The sequence below is a fragment of the Anolis sagrei genome, chromosome 10, assembly GCF_037176765.1.
Source record: "Anolis sagrei isolate rAnoSag1 chromosome 10, rAnoSag1.mat, whole genome shotgun sequence".
Classification (NCBI taxonomy): Eukaryota; Metazoa; Chordata; class Lepidosauria; order Squamata; family Dactyloidae; genus Anolis; species Anolis sagrei.
This window is the reverse complement of record NC_090030.1, coordinates 1,947,925-1,968,994: the sequence shown is the minus strand read 5'-3', so window position 1 is coordinate 1,968,994 and position 21,070 is coordinate 1,947,925. Positions and strand designations below refer to the sequence as shown.

Here is a 21,070-nt window from a genome sequence, read left to right as displayed (position 1 = left end):
TCGATTCGTTAATGGCGGACGCGACCGCGAAATACGCTAAAAAACCTTCTGAAGCTTCCCTCTCCCTCTGTTCTTGACTGTTGGTGTGATATTATAATTTTTTTTCACTAATTAAACCATAAAACTGGCCCAGACATGCGGAAATAATAATGAAACGACCTCAAAACAGTAACGAAACGAATACAATATCGAAATACGAAGCATTTACAAAACATTTTTGAAAATTCGTTTTTTTTAATAATTGCTCCGGAATGGTTCGTTATCGTTTTGTAATTGAAAAAATTAACGAATTATTAACGAATTACGAATTAACGAAACGAAACTGCCCAGCCCTACTAATGAGCCCACAAAGCCATGGGGAGACCGGCCGCAAAAAGAAATATGGAGGCAGACAAGTAGTTATTTTTTTTCCAACAACCAAAGTTCTGAGTTTTTATTGTATTGAGAGCAACAATAGGATTTAAGATTAACCCCCCCCCCCAAAAAATAAACAAAGAGAGAAGGAGCAACATGAAACACAGCATGAAGTTGGCCCTGATGTCCAGGAGCGGCGAGATGCCAACCGACTCAAACTCTTCCAAAGCTCTTCGCTTTCAAACTCACACGAAGCTCTACTCGAGCTTTACGGACCTTCGCAACTCTCACGCGCGGATGGAGTGTGACTTGTCTTTTCGCGAGGTGCAATTCACCGAGGAAAAAAAGAAAACCGTTCCGAGCGAATAGGTCAATAGTCACAATGGAAAAACTCGGTTCTGATCAAGCCTACGTTCCTCCCGACTGACTTGATGTAGCATCGTTGTCACTCCGATCGGCTAAAAAAAAAAGGCAACGTCCACTCCTTGCGACACAAAAGCACCGGCGTGCGCTGGGCCCACAGCAAAAGAATAAGGATTCGTGAGCTTTATTTTTTTTTTAAAAAAAGAGAGACAACTTTTTGGTGTCTCCTAAAGTTGAGGACCCTTCCCAACCCCTTTTGTAGCTTACTCAACTGTTCCGCGTTTCAGCTGGTTTAGATACTCCGCTTAGCTGCGTGAAGACAACTGCCAACTCTACAATCCTGAACAATAATGGCTGTTGGCCAACAGCCCCTATCTAAGGCATATATCTCTATTATCTTTTTTAAAAATATCTCTGTATATGAAGGTCTTAATATTTTGGCTTTTTTTATATATTTTTTTAAAAAGTGCACATACAAACACACAAAACATTTCTTTCATTGTTTTTTTTTAAAGTGCCACAATCATTACAGAATACCTTGCAAACTGCATTATGCAAATTATGTAAATGTTTGTCAGGGACGTTGGCTTTCTTGGCTTTGTTTTGACCCCGACGGAGAGGGCATAAAGCAATGTGCACAATGCAGAACGCCTTTTCCCAAACTTACAAAGGATTGTGGGGTGAAATATCCCACGGAGCTGCAAGATAGGAGAGGTTCACATTGGCCTTCATGCCTTGCTGGAAAAGCCAACGCACCTCAATTGGCACGCATCCGATTTGTGGCAACGTCACATTTCACGGGGCCACTTTCGAGTTGCAATCCCAGCCCAAGCTCCTTGTTTAGCGGGAGAGACACCATCAGAAGTGTCGGTCTTCTACTTCTGAACTTTGTCCCCTGAAAAGGAAAGTTCTCCTTCCTCTCTCAAATTTCTAGCATTGCATCTCAGGACTCTTCCATTAGGGATCTTTGCCTTTCCAGCACTTTATTGAGACCCCCCCCCCCCCCAAACTTAGGTTGGATCTGCACTTCCATATAATACCATAACTGCATTAAACTGGATTATATGGTAGTGCAGATTCACATCATCCAGTTCAATGCAGTTAATCTGTTTCCCGAAACAGCATTATATGGCAGCTTCAGTTTAAATTTAATTTTTTTCTTCCATTTTGTAACCACACTAAAAATAAAAAAAATAGTGATATGACATTTCTTTGTGTAGATTTTCAACCTGAACATTCTCCTGATAGTCTTTACTGACTTCAGTTGTTTCAGTTTGCTCTCTGAGTTGGAATCATATCCCACCCCCCACCCCAATCTACACAGTCATATAATGTAATTTCAGAATTAATTGAACTGGATAATAATAATAATAATAATAATAATAATAATAATAATTCACATAAGAGCTGACTTAGAAGATTTCATTGGAGCAGAGGCCAACAACAAGGTGTCCAGCAACTCTGTAAGTGCGATTACACTGGATCAGTTTCAATTGGTGAGTACTGTTGATGTGGACAAGCTTCTTGGGCAAGTAAGGAAGAGAACCTGCTTTCCTGATCCCTGCCCATCTTGGCTAGTCATCCAGGGAGAAGATGCGATTTGATCTCAAATGCAACAAATTCTTATGCATCTCTCAGGGAGGGAAAACTTCCATCCTGTTTAAAAGAAGCAGTAGTTAGGCTGCTGCTGAAAAAGCCCATCCTGGATATGGTGGTACTGACTCATATTATGAAGTTCAATCTGCTTTATATGCATCTATACTGACCATATCATGCAGTTCAGACTGCATTACATGGCAGTGTAGATGGGGCCATAGAAGAGTTGGAAGAGACCATAAGACCATCCAGTCCCCAGCCTTGCAAAATGTCTCCTCCAACAGGCAAAATTGACCCTATCCTTCTTGGTCATAAATCATTGGTTTCAAAACCCACCACCATTATATTTTCTTCATCTTCTTACTGAAATTTTAACTCACTGCAGTGCTAGAATTTTGGGAAGTGAAGGACAAATCCGTGCCAGAAGCAGTGTTTTCATTTGGGGGCCATGGACTTATAGGAGCCTGATGCATGCCAAGGTTGCAACTTGAAAGGTGGTGACTGCAGCATATACAATCTTTATAGAGCTTGGCTGTTCAAGGTGCACTGATGGCTTTTGTCCACCATCTTTTCCATCTTTTCCCCAAAACAGTGTCAATCCCTCCCGTACCACCCTGGTTCTCTGAAACCTTTAGTGCTATCGAATGGGGAGCAGGTCTGAGACAGCTTCCCTTTGCTCCCCTCCTCCCCCAAGTGCAAATCATGTGTCCCCTCCCCGCAAACCTATTATTTCCACAGTAGAGATCCTCCGCAGCACAGGATCGGTCAAAAATCAGGCATCCAAACTCAGCACGCAAGCAAAGGCCTTCTAAAACACACAGGAGGAAAACAGCGCTCAATTCTCCCCTGCGGAAAGACTGGGACCAAGGCAAAGAAGGGTCCCTGGCCCCCAGGTCTGATTCATTTCATGTTTTGCAAATACAAACTCTTTTTTTCCTTAAAAATCTCTTCCCGTTTATATATACACGTTCTTTGGTAAATGCCACACATTCTTTGGGTGAAATAAAAAACCTGCTGCAAGCGAAGGGCAAAAATGGCTCAAGCTTTACACAAAGTGCGTTTGTATAAAAGGCGGCTTTCCAGGGAGCAAGTGTCCCAAACGGAAGCCTTTCCTGATAAACAACAATAGCAAAAACAGCAACAACAACAAGAGTGAGAACAAAAAAGGATATCAATACACGTAAGGCATCTCAAAAGCAGCCTAGAAGGTTGCAGTGGGCATAGCCTTCCCTCCAATCGCTGTCTTGAAAAGACCACAACAAAATCTCTGTAATAATGGAGAGAGGCCATCACCAAATTGGACAACCGAGCGCAGCCCAATGTTCTACTTGGTTTCCTAAGGGGGAAAAGAGACAATGGGAATAGCCTTCAAGAGATAGCCTTCAGTCCATCTGAATCTGAGAAGAACGGAGACAGAAGATATCTGGTATGTCTCTCAACCAACATATATGTGAAAGGGGTCCAATGCATCCTTCTAACATCATGGGAGGTGCCTAAGTTAAGAGGCAACCCAAAATAGAGGCATTGTTCCCATTGTGAGACCCATTGACACTATAGCCACTGAACTGGTTGACTTTCCCAATGTGTTGGCGCATCATGCAATTGTTGATTCAATTGATTGACTTGAGTCCATCTGAATCTGAGAAGAACAGAGACAGAAGATATCTGGTATGTCTCTCAACCAACATATATGTGAAAGGGGTCCAATGCATCCTTCTAACATCATGGGAGGTGCCTAAGTTAAGAGGCAACCCAAAATAGAGGCATAATTCCCATTGTGAGACCCATTGACACTATAGCCACTGAACTGGTTGACTTTCCCAATGTGTTGACACATCATGCAATTGTTGATTCAATTGATTGACTTGAGTCCATCTGAATCTGAGAAGAACAGAGACAGAAGATACCTGGTATGTCTCTCAACCAACATATATGTGAAAGGGGTCCAATACATCCTTCTAACATCATGGGAGGTGCCTAAGTTAAGAGGCAACCCAAAATAGAGGCATTGTTCCCATTTTGAGACCCATTGACAGTAGTCACTGAATTGGTTGGCTTTCCCAACATGTTGACTCGTCATGCAATCATTGATTCAATGGATTGACTCTAGTTGGGACTATCCAAGAACATTCCAGCTAATGCTCCAACTTCCCTTTGTTTCTAAGGACAAATGGATACAATGGGATTGCCCTTCAGGGGATGGCTATCTGTCCATGTTTACAAAAGTTAAAGGGTATTTTGGCCCTGGATCAGAGAAAGGACGGAGCTGAAAGGTGTCTGGTTTATCCCCCAGTGAAGGAGAGATATGAAGGTGGTGCAATGAGCATTATGGGACATACCAAATTTAAGAGGTAGCCCATAACAGAGGCTCCAATCCTCTTGTGAATCCCACTGGCAATAAAATCATTGTGTTGGTTGGGTTTCCCAATGAATGCACTGGGACTCACCATTCAATAGTTGACTCAATACTTAAATTAAGAGGCACCCTAACATAAAGGCGTCAATCCCCTTGAGTCTCAATACAATAGGACCATTGAATTGATTGGGTTTCCCAACGTGTTGACCCACCATTCAACAGTTATGTTAATGGGTCTACTCTACTTACTAACCATTTGGCTATGGTGATCTACAAGCAAGATGGCAATGATCTCAAGGCTACCTATTGATGCACCAAAAAGTGCCAGGCAGAGAGGCATCCCCTCACTTTGCTTTAGTGTCCTTTTCCTCCCCAGGAAAGTATTTTTTTTTTTTGGCTCTTTGAAGAGCTTTAAAAGTAAGTCACCGATCAGGCAATTGGACAGCATTGCGCTCACCAGGCTGCCTTAAAAGAAGGGCACTTTTTGACATGGCAAAACAGAACGTCCCCCAAAGTACACAATTTTAAAAAATGCATAATAACATCATCATCATCATCATTATCAACAATAACACCAACAAAAACAATAATGCATAAAAGGGGTAATAAAAAAAGAGAAGGGTCTAGGATGGCTAGGACGCTGTCAATGCTTTGGGCGCTCCTTAAAGCTGCCGCAGCAATATCGAAACAAGGGAAGTTGATAGTCCTACCACATCCCCACCACCCCTTCCCCTAATAGCCAGTATTTACATGACATTCACTACAGGCATTCTGGATTTTAAAACACAGAGTTATGCCCCAAATAACCTCACGGACTGTAATGCACAAAAAGCGGAGACGTTCTCCTTCCCGACTCTCAACGATTTCAATTGCCAAGCTCAAGAGAATGGGCAAGTCTGAAGAATCCCACGAAGATTCGTACCCGCGTTTGCAGGCGGCTTCTGATCCAGGGCCAGCGAAAATGCCGGAGGGCTCTCCATTGTCTTTAAAAGAAGTTCAGGACCACTTTCAGAGGCAGCAGTGTGCAAAAGGAGGCTTTCTCTCTCCAAAAGCTTTGCACAAAGAGGGAAAAGTACCTTTAGTTGTAAGGCACAGAAGGATATGTGGCCATGTACATGTTGAGACGTATCCAAGACCCAAATTCCCTTCTGTGGTGAGCAAACCTTGTGTGAAATTCCACAGAGAAGACTCAACGCAAACAGATTGCAGTTCCAGTTTGGTACAAACATCCTTTGCAAACAATTTACAGTTGTTTTAACCACCGAACCATATTCAACATCTGTGTGTATGCTAGGACTTCGTTCAGCTCTTCGGGACAGATGCACAATACATTGTATAAACAATACATCCATTTCCAATCTAGAATTTTAAGACACCTGGACAAGTTGGGGATTTTTCCACATTTGTTAGTCCAAACCCTGGAAAGAGGGTTGCGTTCTCATTTCTAAGTCCTCTGCTGTCACTTCACCCAAGCAAGAAAGGGGAAGCTAAAGACCTTTGCAATATCCACAACATTAGCATAGATATGGTTATAAAGATATATACTATTTATATATAAAAACAGGTAAAGCAGGCAGCGTGGTAAATTGGTTGAGCCAACGGCTGCTCCAAAATCAGCTCAGTTCCATATCAGTGTGTTCATCTTCTATTTTCCATAATTTTCCTTAAAGGAAAAGAGTGGGGAATTACCCCTAGACATCCCCAATTGGCAACACAGCAAACCCAAGTACGTCTACCATTGTTAATTGAGTCCTTCTCAAAATGGTGGGCAAAAGTGATGTTGTATTAACTCCTGATACTATTTTAAGAAGGGGAATTTGAGAGTAGTACAGGATTCTTGTGGAGAACTACTGGTTGCATGTGTTCATGAGTTTTGTGGGCTTGACGTATGGTTTGGAGAAAACATTGCCCACAAATTATGTCAATTTTTAGAAAAAATGGGGATGGGGCAGTGCGGCCCACTCGTCATGCTTTACCAATGCAATAAAGCCACAAAAGAGGCCTTATAATAAAATAACGAAATTACAACACGTCTTTATGCGTGGTAGCACTAGAGGACTGCGATCATCTAGTCATTGCATTAAACATTTCAGCATTTAAAAAGTCTTGTTGCTTCTCCTGATCCATGAAAGCACTATTCAACCCATATGCAACCATTCTCAAAAGTCTAATGTGCGTGTTGTGCGCCTTGTTATGCTGAGAAAAGGCAGAATGAACCAACGGGATGGAGAAATACAATGTCGTTATCATCAGCATAAAGAGAACAGGTGAAACACCCATGAACTCGTTTAGTTGCTGAAGGGGACAGGTCAAACAACAGGTGTCTTTTCTCCCCATCAAAAAATGATTGAAAATGGCTCCAGCTATTCAAAACAAAGAAGAGCTAAAAATCCAATTTCTGTCAACATCTGCAGTCAGAAAATACACACATCTGAGCTCAGCTTGATGGGAAAGAAGGATGTCTTTTTACAAGATAGGGTTGCTTCACGGTCTGCGAGTATTTGGCACAAAAGATCAGATTCTATGACTGCTGGAGAGGACAAAAAAGGGCCCTCGTATCTACTCTCTTTCCCTGCAAAAGGGACTCAAAAGTAATGTGCAGTTTTCAAATGAGGGAACCCTCCAAAAAGTACAGAGTTCTTGTTTGGCTTGGCTTTGGGGACCATCACTGCCATGCTTGAAAAACGCCCCCAAGGAGGAGGAGGAGGAGTAGGAGGTCTTTAGAGGCCTACGTTGTGTACGAGGTGGCGCAAAAAGGAGGTTTCCAGAGGTCCACATCTGGACGGACAGCACCAGGACCCAAAGGGCTGTGTTGGAGGATCTTCTACGATGCAAAAAAAGAGGAGCATTCAAAACTGGAATGTGTTCACATTCACTGGGCAAGGCTTGAATGTTTCCTTTAGGAAAAAAAAACCAATGTCTAGGCTCGTGGTCCACAGAAGACAAAAAAATCATCCAAACTGTCCTCTGTAGTCTTCCGGGCATTGGGAACGGTAAATTCCCCCACAAGTCCTTCTCGATTTGTTTAAGGTGTTGGGTCTTCTTTTTTTATGGGCATTCGGTCCAGTTTAAAATTGGGCACTTTGTGTTGAGTCAATGCTGCCCCCCCCCCCCCGTAAGTCATCATAAGTCTTCTCCAAAAATAGCAGAGAAATGTGGGCTTCGCAGTGAAGCCATGGTGGCAGGCGAGAGATACAGCATCGCGGGTCACGTTGGAGAAACAGTGTGTTCGGAGAAGGGCGAGTTGGAGAGTCGGTGGTCATGGACAGAACAAAGATGGCTGCCCGTGCATAGCCAAGGGTGCAAATGGTCCGTACACGTTTTGTCCTCATGAAAATGGAGTCTGTGTGATGCCCATAGTTGTGGCAACACACCCTTTACTTCTTCTTTGCAAAAGCATCATATTACTATTACATTATCTCGGTCTGCTTCTTTTTCAGCTTAACCTTCAGGTCCAGGGGTTTTACCCATCATTGTTTCTACAAAGACACAATTAGAGTATTTCTCTTGCAATCCTGGACAGAAACGAGCAACCCAGTCAGGAAAAAGGAGGTGGGGGAAAAAAGAAAACCCCTTAAAAGACAAAACTGGATTTTTTTAAAAAACAAAAAAACAGAAAATTACCCAGTATGAACCCTTGCTTTTTTTTCCACTTTGAGTTGATTTTTTCATTATTATTTTTGTTGGTTTTCTTAAAAAAGAGAGAGAAAGAAATGGCTGTAAAGAGGGCAACTCAAAGCTGAGTTGCATGTGATGTGCACATGTCTGTGAGTGTGTGTCTTTTGGACATCTAATGCGACCACAGCAGCGCATGCACACAGGGCCACGAAAGACACTGTAAGGTACTCACAGGCGCATGAATGTAAACAAGGGCCGCGGGCCCCATGCCACAACACCACACGCACAAAACACAAGGCAGAATAGGTTGGGAGGCTTTGCGAGGAGAGGTTGCCCAGGAAAGAAAAGTCAAAAGGAACGAGGAAAAAGGACAAGGAACCCCAGCAGGTAGTCTGTTTCGTTCTTTGTGTTGCGGTGGCTGTGTGTCTCCGTGAACACACAGCTTCCCAAGGCACTGCAGTTGTGGTAGTGCAGAGACTGAGAGGCAGGCAGCGGCTGGAGGGGTCTGCAGGGGACGATGGGCCTTGGGGTTGCCTCTCCCTCTCACTGGCTGTGGAAGTAGATGGGCTTCACTTTCCCAGAGAGGATCTTGGGCACTTGGACCGAGATGATCTCCGCCATCATTTCCGGGTAGTCCACGCTAACCATGTGGGACTTGACCAAGAGGTCGAAGGTGAACTGATGCAGCTCTCTTGCAATCTGTGAGAGAGAAAGAGAGGCACTGGCAAGTGGGACCTAGAAAGCTCTTCCAATTGGCAATTTGGAGTAGAGGATGTAGCATTCTCAGTAAGAAAGAGCTCCATTGCCTCACCAAACTACAATTCCTATGATTCCATGGGATGTAGCCATTGGGGTTAAAGAGGAATTACAATGCTATATTTCCATAGTGTGGAAGGACCCTGTGACCCTTGGGGCTCCCACCCATCCTTTCAGGTCTCTCATGACATCAGAAAGTTTGTTTGTTTATTTATTTATTTATTTGGGGGCTGGACATGGTGTTTATGTCGTTGAGACCAACCTACTCCATAGCTAAAGCTTTCCTGAATCCTCCATCTTTTGAGATGGGACTGAATCGAGCCACAGTGAGATGCAAATAATATTTTACCACCACCACCACCACCACCATTACTACTACTACTACACTGAGGTATAATACTGTCTGGGCTACTAACTAATTGTTTCCAAACCCTGTTTTGGAGGTGAAGATGGAGAGGGAATGATGAAGGTCAGTTCTTGTGGGTTTTTTCGGGCTATATGGCCATGTTCTAGAGGCATTTCTCCTGACGTTTCGCCTGCATCTATGGCAAGCTTCCTCAGAGGTGAGGCCTGCTGGAGCTGGGAAAAAAGGGGTTTATATATCTGTGGAATGACCAGGGTGAGACAAAAGGCTTTTGTAAGTTGGGCTAGGTGTGAATTTTTTCAATTGACCACCTTGATTAGCATACAATGGGCTGACTGTGCCTGGAGCAAACTCTTCTTGAAAGGTGGTTAGATGTCCCTGCCTGTTTTTCTCTCTGCTGTTTTAATTTTAGAATTTTTTAATACTGGTAGCCAGATTTTGTTCATTTTCATGGTTTCTTCCTTTCTGTTGAAATTGTCCACATGTTTGTGGATTTCAATGGCTTCTCAATGGTGGTTGTGAGAGTGGTCCAGCATTTTTGTGTTCTCAAATAATATGCTGTGTCCAGGTTGGTTCATCAGGTGCTCTGCTATGGCTGATTTCTCTGGTTGGAGTAGTCTGCAGTGCCTTTCATGTTCCTGAATTCTTGTTTGGGCAATGCTGCGTTTGGTGGTCCCTATGTAGACTTGTCCACAGCTGCATGGTATACGGTAGACTCCTGCAAAATCTGGCTACCAGTATTAAAAAATTCTAAAATTAAAACAGCAGAGAGAAAAACAGGCAGGGACATCTAATCACCTTTCAAGAAGAGTTTGCTCCAGGCACAGTCAGCCCATTGTATGCTAATCAAGGTGGTCAGTTGAAAGATTCACACCTAGTCCAACTTACAAAAGCCTTTTGTCTCACCCTGGTCTTTCCACAGATATATAAACCCCTTTTTTCCCAGCTCCAGCAGACCTCACCTCTGAGGAAGCTTGCCATAGATGCAGGTGAAACGTCAGGAGAAATACCTCTAGAACATGGCCATATAGCCCGAAAAAACCCACAAGAACTGAGTGACTCTGGCCATGAAAGCCTTCGACAATACATGGAATGATGAAGGTTGGCATGTTTTCCTCCTTCTGCTCCCATCTCCCCAAATCACTTAATTTCGGAATGTTCCACTACACTTGCTCACAGTCTGAAAAAATATCTTTGGTGTGCTGAATTTTATGCCCCTTTTTTACTTAAGGAATACTACAAGTGCAAATTTCCTACATTTTTTCCTTTCTTGGCTGCTACTGTTTTCAGTCCTCCTTACAAGTTTGTTGGTCCTTGGCCTTCCCCTTTCGCTGTGCCCCAAACTGAAGGAAAAGCTGAGCCAAAGCAGATCCTGTGTAAGATATGGCCCAAGGTTGTGAACTGTCTTTCTGCGTGTGTGGCCTCCCCTCCGCTCCACTTACAGGCTGCACTGAGTCGAGGAGCTTTGTGAGCTGGTAGAAGCGCCGAGAGCAGGATGTGGGATTCTTCCTCTTGCAAGCAATGATACGATCAAGTTCCTTGATGTAGTTCAGGCGCAGTTCATCAAAGAACTTCTGGTTCTTCAGACCATCCACTGGAACTGGAGAGTAAGAAGAGTTAGGAGCAAAGAAGAAAACACAATCAGGGAAGAAAGGGGATGTTGCCCTCTGTTCTACCTCCTCTTCATGTAACATCTGTGCATGATGCAGAGCTATGCTATACGAAACCCTCCAACTTACTGATAACTCCTTGAAGTCTCATCAGAAGGTCATAAATACTTCAAAATGAGCTTGGAGAAGTGTCAGGCTACCACAACATAGGTGTAGGGGTTCCTCATCGATCTCAGTGTTGATTGAGATATTGTCAGAGATTTCAGTGATCCAGCTTGCTAGCTGTGATGCTTAGAACAATCATCTGGGAGGCTTTGGGTGATGTGGGGAGGAGGAAGAGACGCCGACACCCCAATGACTGTTAACGTTGGCCAAGGTAGACTTGAAATCTACTGGTTAGTCTCAATTACATCACTTGGTCAATGGGTGACTCAAGGTGTAGGTAAAATCCAATGGGTTAATGGGTCTACTCCACTTGGGACTCACAATTGGCTCATCTAGAGTACACCTGTTGAACCAACCATTGAGTCATGAGCCAACATATAAGCCAAAGGTCACAATATCTTGCTAGAAAGCCTCTTTTAGTATAGGTTGGGAAAAAGAGTTTTCAACCCACTTGGACCTCTACTAGTGGAAATTAGAGAAACATTGCCTCCCTCTGTCTCAGAAAGAAGCTAGCATGGAAGTGAGGCTGCTTACTAATACTGAAGAGGAGCAGAGCCTTCATGCAGAGGAATTCCTGGGGAGTGATCTGAAGCCATCCAAATTCTTGGGACAAGTGCCGCATCCTGACGCATTGGCTGTACATCCTGGATTTGTGCATCCGGTACCTAAGAGGCGGAGATAACAGCAGAGGCCAGGAAATAAGTTGAAAATGAAACTGAGGAATAATGCCACAGCTCAGTTGGGGAGGAAGAAATGTGGGTGTACTCTCAAAAGGAGCCTACGAGCCTTTTCCTTCCCCCAGGTGCCAGCGCAACTAGAACATCCCTGGTAGAATTTACTTCTGTACTATATAGGACAATGCGTGCGTAACTGTTTATTCAAAGTAGGTATGCTCATTGTCTAAAAAGTCCTTCCTCCATGAACAGTTGCAATTCTCCTGTTCACTTCCTGATACAAAAAGGCTCCCTTGGGCCAAAAACAGCCCAGGATCTCCATCACTAAATTATGGAGAAGTTGGCCCTGGGTACGTTTTGCCAAATTGCATTTTATTGCAGTCTTTTTCATCCCAATTTAATTTGTCGAATGCATTTTCTGCATCATGTTAGTGCTAGCTACCTGTTTGTCATTATGGTGCTGATCTGCAACTGAACCCTTGAATTTAGACTCCACGGTGGCTTGAGAAGGGGATCTGGGCCTCAGGAAATTACCCTTACTACTTTTTTGCTTGTCTATCAGGAAATCCCACCTTTCAGCCTCTTTAGCAGCAAATTTTAATAGTTTCAGCCTCTTACCAGGACAGGTGTCATGCCACCATGTGAGCCCCATTAGCACCCCTATCCCATCGCCTCTGATGGCCCAGAGCCTGTCCTGAGCCCCAGATCCTCCTCCACCGGCTGTTATCACAAACACCAGGTGGCAATAGGATGGATAATTGCGAGGAAGTGCTGGTGTCTCTCTGCTAACATTCCACATTGGTAAATTACTATCAGAACAGCACTTCCATTGTGCTGCTTTTGGCATACAACAGCCTCCTCTTGTTCCAGCCACAATTTATTCCTGCTTGTTTTACCGTTCACTGAGCTGTCTGAATATTCCCCAGCATAATTTATTCACCAGGTTAGGCAGAACGCTGCAGGGAAGAAGGAGAGCCACAAAACAGTGGATGTTCATGACAGACAGGTGCAAAGGCTAAGAGTTTGCTTTTGCAGACAGGTTCCCTCCATATGCTTTGAACATTGAATCTCCGAGTCCCAACTAGAGTGGCAAATGATGGGAGTTGTAGTGCAAGACGTTAGGAGGACTGAGGAGAGCTGGATTATAAGGTTGGGTATATATATGTGTGTGTATGTGTGTGTACTGGCTCGAGAGCAGTACGTGTGAAAAGATCTTGGAGTCCTCGTGGACAACAAGTTAAACATGAGCCAACAATGTGATGTGGCGGCAAAAAAAGCCAATGGGATTTTGGCCTGCATCAATAGGAGCCTAGTGTCTAGATCTAAGGAAGTAATGCTACCCCTCTATTCTGCTTTGGTTAGACCACATCTGGAATATTGTGTCCAATTCTGGGCACCACAATTCAAGAGAGATATTGACAAGCTGGAATGTGTCCAGAGGAGGGCGACTAAAATGATCAAGGGTCTGGAGAACAAGCCCTATGAGGAGCGGCTTAGGGAACTGGGCATGTTTAGCCTGAAGAAGAGAAGGCTGAGAGGAGACATGATGAGGGCCATGTATACATATGTGAGAGGAAGCCACAGGGAGGAGGAGGAGGGAGCAAGCTTGTTTTCTGCTTCCCTGGAGACTAGGACGCAAGGGAACAATGGCTTCAAACTACAAGAGAGGAGATTCCATCTGAACATTAGGAAGGACTTCCTGACTGTGAGAGCCGTTCAGCAGTGGAACTCTCTGCCCTGGAGGCTCCTTCTGTGGAAGCTTTGAAACAGAGGCTGGATGGCCATCTGTCAGGGGTGATTTGAATGCAATATTCCTGCTTCTTGGCAGAATGGGGTTGGACTGGATGATGGCCCAGGAGGTCTCTTCCAACTCTTTGATTCTATGATTCTATGATTCTATGTGTGTGTGTATGGGGTGAGATAAGTAGGCTGGAAATATTCCAAAGAAGCAGGAGTACATTTGGAAGAGCTTTGTGAAAATGGCCGGATCACATGGGTCCAAAATCTCACCTGGAATAATGAGATTTGCTTTGGACAACTAGGACCTCTTCTACACTGTTCTATATCCCAGGATCCGATCCCTGATTCTCTTCTTTAAACTCGATTATATGAATCTCCAATGCCAGATAATCTGGGAGAAGCAGATAATCTGGGATCAGATCTTGGAATATACAGGGCAACATGGAAGAGGCCATAAAGGACGAGGAGAAAGATGGAGCTAAGATTCTGCATGATAATATGGCTAATTTCTCTGAATAATATGCTAATATTATTAATTATTAATTAATTATTAATTAATAATACAATACATTGTATTTACATATTACTTGTAAGCTGCTCTGAGTCCCCTCCTGGGTGAGAAGGGCAGCATATAAATGGTGTAAATAATAATAATAATAATAATAATAATAATAATAATAATAATGTTTTTTTATGACCAGCCTCTTGAGACGAGAAAAAGGAGTTGCACACAGATTGCACTACATAACCATTGTGTCAAATTGCACTATTGCGCAACTCGAGACACACAGTGTGCAACCAAATGAACAACCAAAGAAAGGCACACAAGAAAAAAGCAAAAAAAGCCAGTGGGATTTTGGCCTGCATCAAGAGGAGCCTAGTGTCTAGATCTAGGGAAGTCCTGCTCCCCATGCTCTATTCTGCTTTGGTTAGACCACACCTGGAATATTGTGTCCAATTCTGGGCATCACAATTCAAGAGAGATATTGACTCTAAGCTGGAATGTGTCCAGAGGAGGGCGACTAAAATGTCTGGAGAACAAGCCCTATGAGGAGCGGCTTAAGGAGCTGGGCATGAAGAGAAGGCTGAGAGGAGATATGATAGCCATGTATAAATATGTGAGAGGAAGCCACAGGGAGGAGGGAGCAAGCTTGTTTTCTGCTTCCTTGGAGACTAGGACGCAAGGGAACAATGGCTTCAAACTACAAGAGAGGAGATTCCATCTGAACATTAGGAAGAACTTCCTGACTGTGAGAGCCGTTCAGCAGTGGAACTCTCTGCCTCGGAGTGTGGTGGAGGCTCCTTCTTTGGAGGCTTTTAAACAGAGGCTGGATGGCCATCTGTCAGGGGTGCTTTGAATGCAATATTCCTGCTTCTTGGCAGAATGGGGTTGGACTGGATGATGGCCCAGGAGGTCTCTTCCAACTCTTTGATTCTATGATTCTAGGGTCTGGAGAACAAGCCCTATGAGGAGCGGCTTAAGGAGCTGGGCATGTTTAGCCTGAAGAAGAGAAGGCTGAGAGGAGATATGATGATAGCCATGTATAAATATGTGAGAGGAAGCCACAGGGAGGAGGAGGGAGCAAGCTTGTTTTCTGCTTCCCTGGAGACTAGGACGCAAGGGAACAATGGCTTCAAACTACAAGAGAGGAGATTCCACCTGAACATGAGGAAGAACTTCCTGACTGTGAGAGCCGTTCAGCAGTGGAACTCTCTGCCCCGGAGTGTGGTGGAGGCTCCTTCTTTAGATGCTTCTAAACAGAGGCTGGATGGCCATCTGTCAGGGGTGATTTGAATGCAATATTCCTGCTTCTTGGCAGAATGGGGTTGGACTGGATGATGGCCCAGGAGGTCTCTTCCAACTCTTTGATTCTAGGATTCTAGGGTCTGGAGAACAAGCCCTATGAGGAGCGGCTTAAGGAGCTGGGCATGTTTAGCCTGAAGAAGAGAAGGCTGAGAGGAGATATGATAGCCATGTATAAATATGTGAGAGGAAGCCACAGGGAGGAGGAGGGAGCAAGCTTGTTTTCTGCTTAGAATCATAGAATCAAAGAGTTGGAAGAGACCTCATGGGCCATCCAGTCCAACCCCCTGCCAAGAAGCAGGAATATTGCATTCAAATCACCCCTGCCCTGGAGAGAGACTAGGACGCAATAGAACAATGGCTTCAAACTACAAGGAGATTCCATCTGAACATGAGGAAGAACTTCCTGACTGTGAGAGCCATTCAGCAGTGGAACTCTCTGCCCCGGAGTGTGGTGGAGGCTCTTTCTTTGGAGGCTTTTAAACAGAGGCTGGATGGCCATCTGTCAGGGGTGATTTGAATGCAATATTCCTGCTTCTTGGCAGAATGGGGTTGGACTGGATGGCCCAGGAGGTCTCTTCCAACTCTAGGATTCTAGGATTCTACAGCTGGATGTGTCTCTGATCCATACTGCAAAGAATGGAATGTTTCAATGAGGCAGACTCGGGGGCTTTGCAGTAGGTCAGGGAGAAGGTCTTCGGGCACTGCGAAGAAAGGAAGGGCATGGCAGTCCCAGTGGCTCCAAAAAGGACACATGCATGCAATGGGCTTCAGTGTGTCTCACACAGATTGCAAGGGAATTTACCAAAGAATACAACACCAACTGGATTCCAGGTTATCAAACACAGAGTCAGAACCTCCCTGCTCTTTCCAGAAATGGAGGTCACAGCTATCTGTCCCACCCCATTCAGCTGACTCTGCCCTTTGGTTGTGCCTTGGCTGGAATTCTGAGAAGTGGCCTTATCTCTGCTGACAGATAACATCTCAATGCTCAGAAGCCTAGCAGCAGCTTTCCTAAGGAGAAAGGAGGCTTTGGTATGCCACAGACCGGAGCAGAAAAGGGGACGGCACCCGCAGCTGTCAGTGTTTGGTGGGGCCTGATTTACAGCTTGCCAAATTAACCTCCATGGAATGATGAGGCCATTACTCATCTCGGACCGGTGCCATCCGCTTTGGCCCGCAGCCAGACACGCTCTTTGCAAAGTGCTCCTTTCCTTTTTACGAGTGGCAATGCATACACATCCTGTTCTCTAGCCACGGGCTCTGGAGGGGCTTGGCGTACCCTCCCAGGACAGGAGAGAGAGAGAGAGAGAGAGAGGCCCCTGACATTTGATGACTGCGAAGCAGCGGCAGAGAGATTTCAGGAATAGGTTGTTTTCAACTGTGTTGCACAAAAGCGACTGGAAAGAGCGAGAAAAGGGAAAGCAAAAGAAGCTATCGGAGGGCGCTTCCAGACATACCGAAAACCCGCACGGAGAGGGGTTAAAACTAGGGGTGGGCGGTTTCGTTTCGTTAATTCGTAATTCGTTAATAATTCGTTAATTTTTTCAATTACAAAACGATAACGAACCATTCTGGAGCAATTTTTTTAAAAAACGAATTTTTAAACACGTTTTGTAAATGCTTCGTATTTCGTTATTGTATTCGTTTCGTTATTGTTCTGAGGTCGTTTCGTTATTATTTCCGCATGTCTGGGGCAAGCTTTTTGTTTAATTAGTGAAAAAAAAATTATAATATCACACCAACAGTCAACAACAGAGGGAGAGGGAAGCTTCAGAAGGTTTTGGAGGTTTTTTAGCGTATTTCGCGGTCGCGTCCGCCATTAACGAATCGATTCGTTATTGTTTCGGAAATCGATTCGTTAATGTTTTGTAATTTTTTTCACATTTACGAAATTTCGTAAATATCGAACTTTTTAAAAGGAAAATTTTGTAATTATTTTAAATAACGAAACGCAAAAACCCCCAAAAAACGAATCGATTTTAGAAACAATTTTTTCCGTTGTTACCCAGGCCTAGTTAAAACAACTTGCTTCCACATGGCTTCTAGTCCCCACCCCCAACCCAAATCCCTGGTTTTTCCTGCTGCTACCCTGAGTCAAAGCCCCCCATTTGGACCCATAACTTACCAAAGAGACTTTCCGTAAGGCCGTAAGGATTTGTTGAGGTGTTTAACCAATGTGGAATGAACTGGTAAAACTCAGTTTACTCCACATTAATTCACTTTAACCGGAGGCGTCTCGGATTAAAGGCCTGCCTGGAAGGGTCCTGAATGAACATCCTGTTATGGAATATTTCTCCTTTCGTGACCCCTTGGAGATGCCCGTTCTCCCCCTGCAAACATGTGTCATAAAAGTGTTATTCTTAGTCCAGCCCATTATCGCCGAAATGAAGTGAGAGTGGAAAGTTGGCAGTGGCAAACGGCGCACACATGTGAGGCCTCTTGTCCCGTCTCACTACCATAAGAAGGATCGTGCGAGAGAAGCAGGATCCAACGGAAACCCTCATAGGAAGAGGCAAGCCTAATAGGGGTTGGCTGGATGAGACTGAAGACACAACCACACACAGTAGGAATGGACTGCACCTCGTTCAAGTGGCAATGAAAGCCCATCCAAACTCTGCTTAAAGAGCAACAAAGCAGGAGAGACCACCATCCTCTGAGGCAGTTGGTACAACTGCCAATTGCTCTTACCATCAGTTTAGGTGGAATCTCTGTAATCTGAAGCCACTGCTTCGTGTTCTAGTCTCTGCAGAAGCAGAAGAAAAGCTGCTACATGATGTTCCTTCAGAAAAAGATGACTCTATCGCAACATTTGTTGGTATTCTCTTCTCCAGGTTACTGTGACCATCTCCCTAAGTTGGTAACCAGACCTCTATATATCTTGGCACCCTTCTCTGGGCAGCTTCCAGCTTGTTCCTATTCTTTTTTTGCCCGTAACTGTCCACCACGTTCCAGTTGAGGTTTGCCTAAAGCACAAACACTTCACCTGGGTATTATGCTCATATCAGAATTGTATGGGCTTCCTAGAATCATAGAATCAAAGAGTTGGAAGAGACCTCCTGGGCCATCATCCAGTCCAACCCCATTCTGCCAAGAAGCAGGAATATTGCATTCAAATCACCCCTGACAGATGGCCATCCAGCCTCTGTTGAAAAGCTTCCAAAGAAGGATCCTCCACCACCCTCTGAGGCAGAGAGTTCCACTGCTGAACGGCTCTCACAGTCAGGAAGTTCTTCCTCATGTTCAGATGGAATCTCCTTTCTTGTAGCCATTGCCCCATTGCGTCCTAGTCTCCAGGGAAGCAGAAAACAAGCTTGCTCCCTCCTCCCTGTGGCTTCCTCTCACATATTTATTATACATGGCTATCATATCTCCTCTCAGGCTTCTCTTCTTCAGGCTAAACATTCCCAGCTCTTTGAGCCACTCCTCATAGGGCTTGTTCTCCAGAACCTTGATCATTTGAGTCGCCCTCCTCTGGACACATTCCAGCTTAGAGTCAATATCTCCCTTGAATTGTGGTGCCCAGAATTGGACACAATCCTTGGCCATCTCATCACACTGTGGACTGATTTCATGAAGACTGCACTTTTGCTCAAAGGGAACGGTGCCAATGGGAAAGGAGTAGGCAGAGCAAAGACTGGATCAACCTGTACACGGATCTTGGGTTCTGAGAACGGACACCTCAGCGGGGCAAAGGCCAGGAAGAGAGGCCAACAACACACAAACAATATAGGGATGAGAAAGGAAGCTACACCTGGAATGGGGATTCCCTGCAGTGGATAACACAACATTTGTACAAACCGGCAACACTGTTGATCAGGGATGCTGTTGCTCAATAGGTCCCAACCTTTGGGTTTCAGTATTTTGGACTTCAGGCTGCATGGCCAAAGGATATGCTGGCCAGATGTCCAGGAACAGAAGTCCCAAACAGCTCTAATGGTTTTACGTTTCAGGAGAGTAAATTTCAATTGAACTATAGGAAGAGCATCTTGATGGTAAGTGCAGTTTGCTATTGGACTCAATGACCTAGGGCGGTGGAAAAGTCTCCTTCTCTGGACATTTCCCAAACAATGCTGGACAGCTCCTTGCTGAGGATGCTCTAGCTCAAGGGTTCTCAAACTTTTTCAGCCACGGGGCCCTTTTAGAAGCAAAGGTTTCTTGTGGAGCCCCAAGAAATGTCCATATTATATATTATATAATATATATATATTATTAAATGTTTATATAGTATTATAATTTAGTGTGGAGACCCTCAGTTTGCTTCACAGAGCTCTAAGGGCTCCATGGAGCACAGTTTGGGAACTGCTGCTCTAGCTGGACACCCTGCATTGAGCAAGAAGATATATATATATATATATATATATATATATATATATATATATATATATTAGGGCTGGGCGGTTTCGTTTTGTTAATTCGTAATTCGTTAATAATTCGTTAATTTTTCCAATTACAAAATGATAACGAACCATTCTGGAGCAATTATTAAAAAAAACGAATTTTCAAAAACGTTTTGTAAATGCTTCGTATTTCGATATTGTATTCGTTTCGTTATTGTTTTGAGGTCGTTTCGTTATTATTTCCGCATGTCTGGGCCAGTTTTATGGTTTAATTAGTGAAAAAAAATTATAATATCACACCAACAGTCAAGAACAGAGGGAGAGGGAAGCTTCAGAAGGTTTTGGAGGTTTTTTTAGCGTATTTCGCGGTCGCGTCCGCCATTAACGAATCGATTCGTTATTGTTTCGGAAATCGATTCGTTAATTTTTTACCATTTACGAAATTTCGTAAATATCGAACTTTTTAAAAGGAAAATTTTGTAATTATTTTAAATATCGAAACAAAATAACCCCCCAAATACAAATCGATTTTAGAAACAAATTTTTCCGTTGTTACCCAGGCCTAATATATACACACACACACACACACACACACGCACGCACACAAAGGAGCCCCCGGTGGCACAGTGGGTTAAAGCACTGAGCTGCTGAGCTTGTTGATCGAAAGGTCACAGGTTCGATTCCGGGGAGTGGCGTGAGCTTCCGCTGTCAGCCCTAGCTTCTGCCAACCTAGCAGTTCGAAAACATGCAAATGTGAGTAGATCAATAGGTACCGCTCCGGCGGGAAGGTAACGGCGCTCCATGCAGTCATGCCAGTGGCCACATGACCTTGGAGGTGTCTACGGACAACGCTGGCTCTTCGGCTTAGAAATGGAGATGAGCACCACACCCCAGAGTCAGACATGACTGGACTTAATGTCAGGGGACTACCTTTACCTTTTTTATATATACACACACACACATATAGTGTGTGTGTGTGTGTGTGTGTGTGTGTGTGTGTATATATATATATAAAGAAATGTGGACACCCTGCATTGAACAATGGCTATTGGGGCCCCTTCCAACTCTATTGTTTCAAGGCCAATATCCCAGAGTCAGAAGAGACACCTGACAAAGAAAACCAGAACTCACTCATTGAAGACCAAATCCGGTGCGAAGTAGAGCATCCGGGAGTTGACATTGGTGAAGGATCTCCATCCCATGGCAAAAATCATCAGGCCCATCCAGGAATACTGAATGATTGCCATTTGGTCGTCCACGTGCAGATTGCGGAATCCTAGGAAAAAGTGGCACAAGAAAAGGTTGGTCATGTGGCGTAAGAGATGACACC

At 44.2% G+C, this 21,070-nt stretch overlaps 1 protein-coding gene across 1 annotated transcript in view; it reads right to left on the bottom strand.

The window, feature by feature from the left end:
• Window positions 1-214: 214 nt before the first annotated feature.
• AR (androgen receptor) overlaps window positions 215-21,070 on the bottom strand; it is a 246,371-nt gene continuing 225,515 nt past the window's right edge. The window contains exons 5-8 of the mRNA XM_060755993.2: window positions 20,872-21,016; window positions 11,717-11,847; window positions 10,850-11,007; window positions 215-8,986 (exon numbers count right to left, since the gene is read on the bottom strand). Coding sequence (XP_060611976.2) covers window positions 8,831-8,986; window positions 10,850-11,007; window positions 11,717-11,847; window positions 20,872-21,016 — 590 coding nt within the window. The 3' untranslated portion in view covers window positions 215-8,830. The remainder of the gene's footprint in view (window positions 8,987-10,849; window positions 11,008-11,716; window positions 11,848-20,871; window positions 21,017-21,070) is intronic.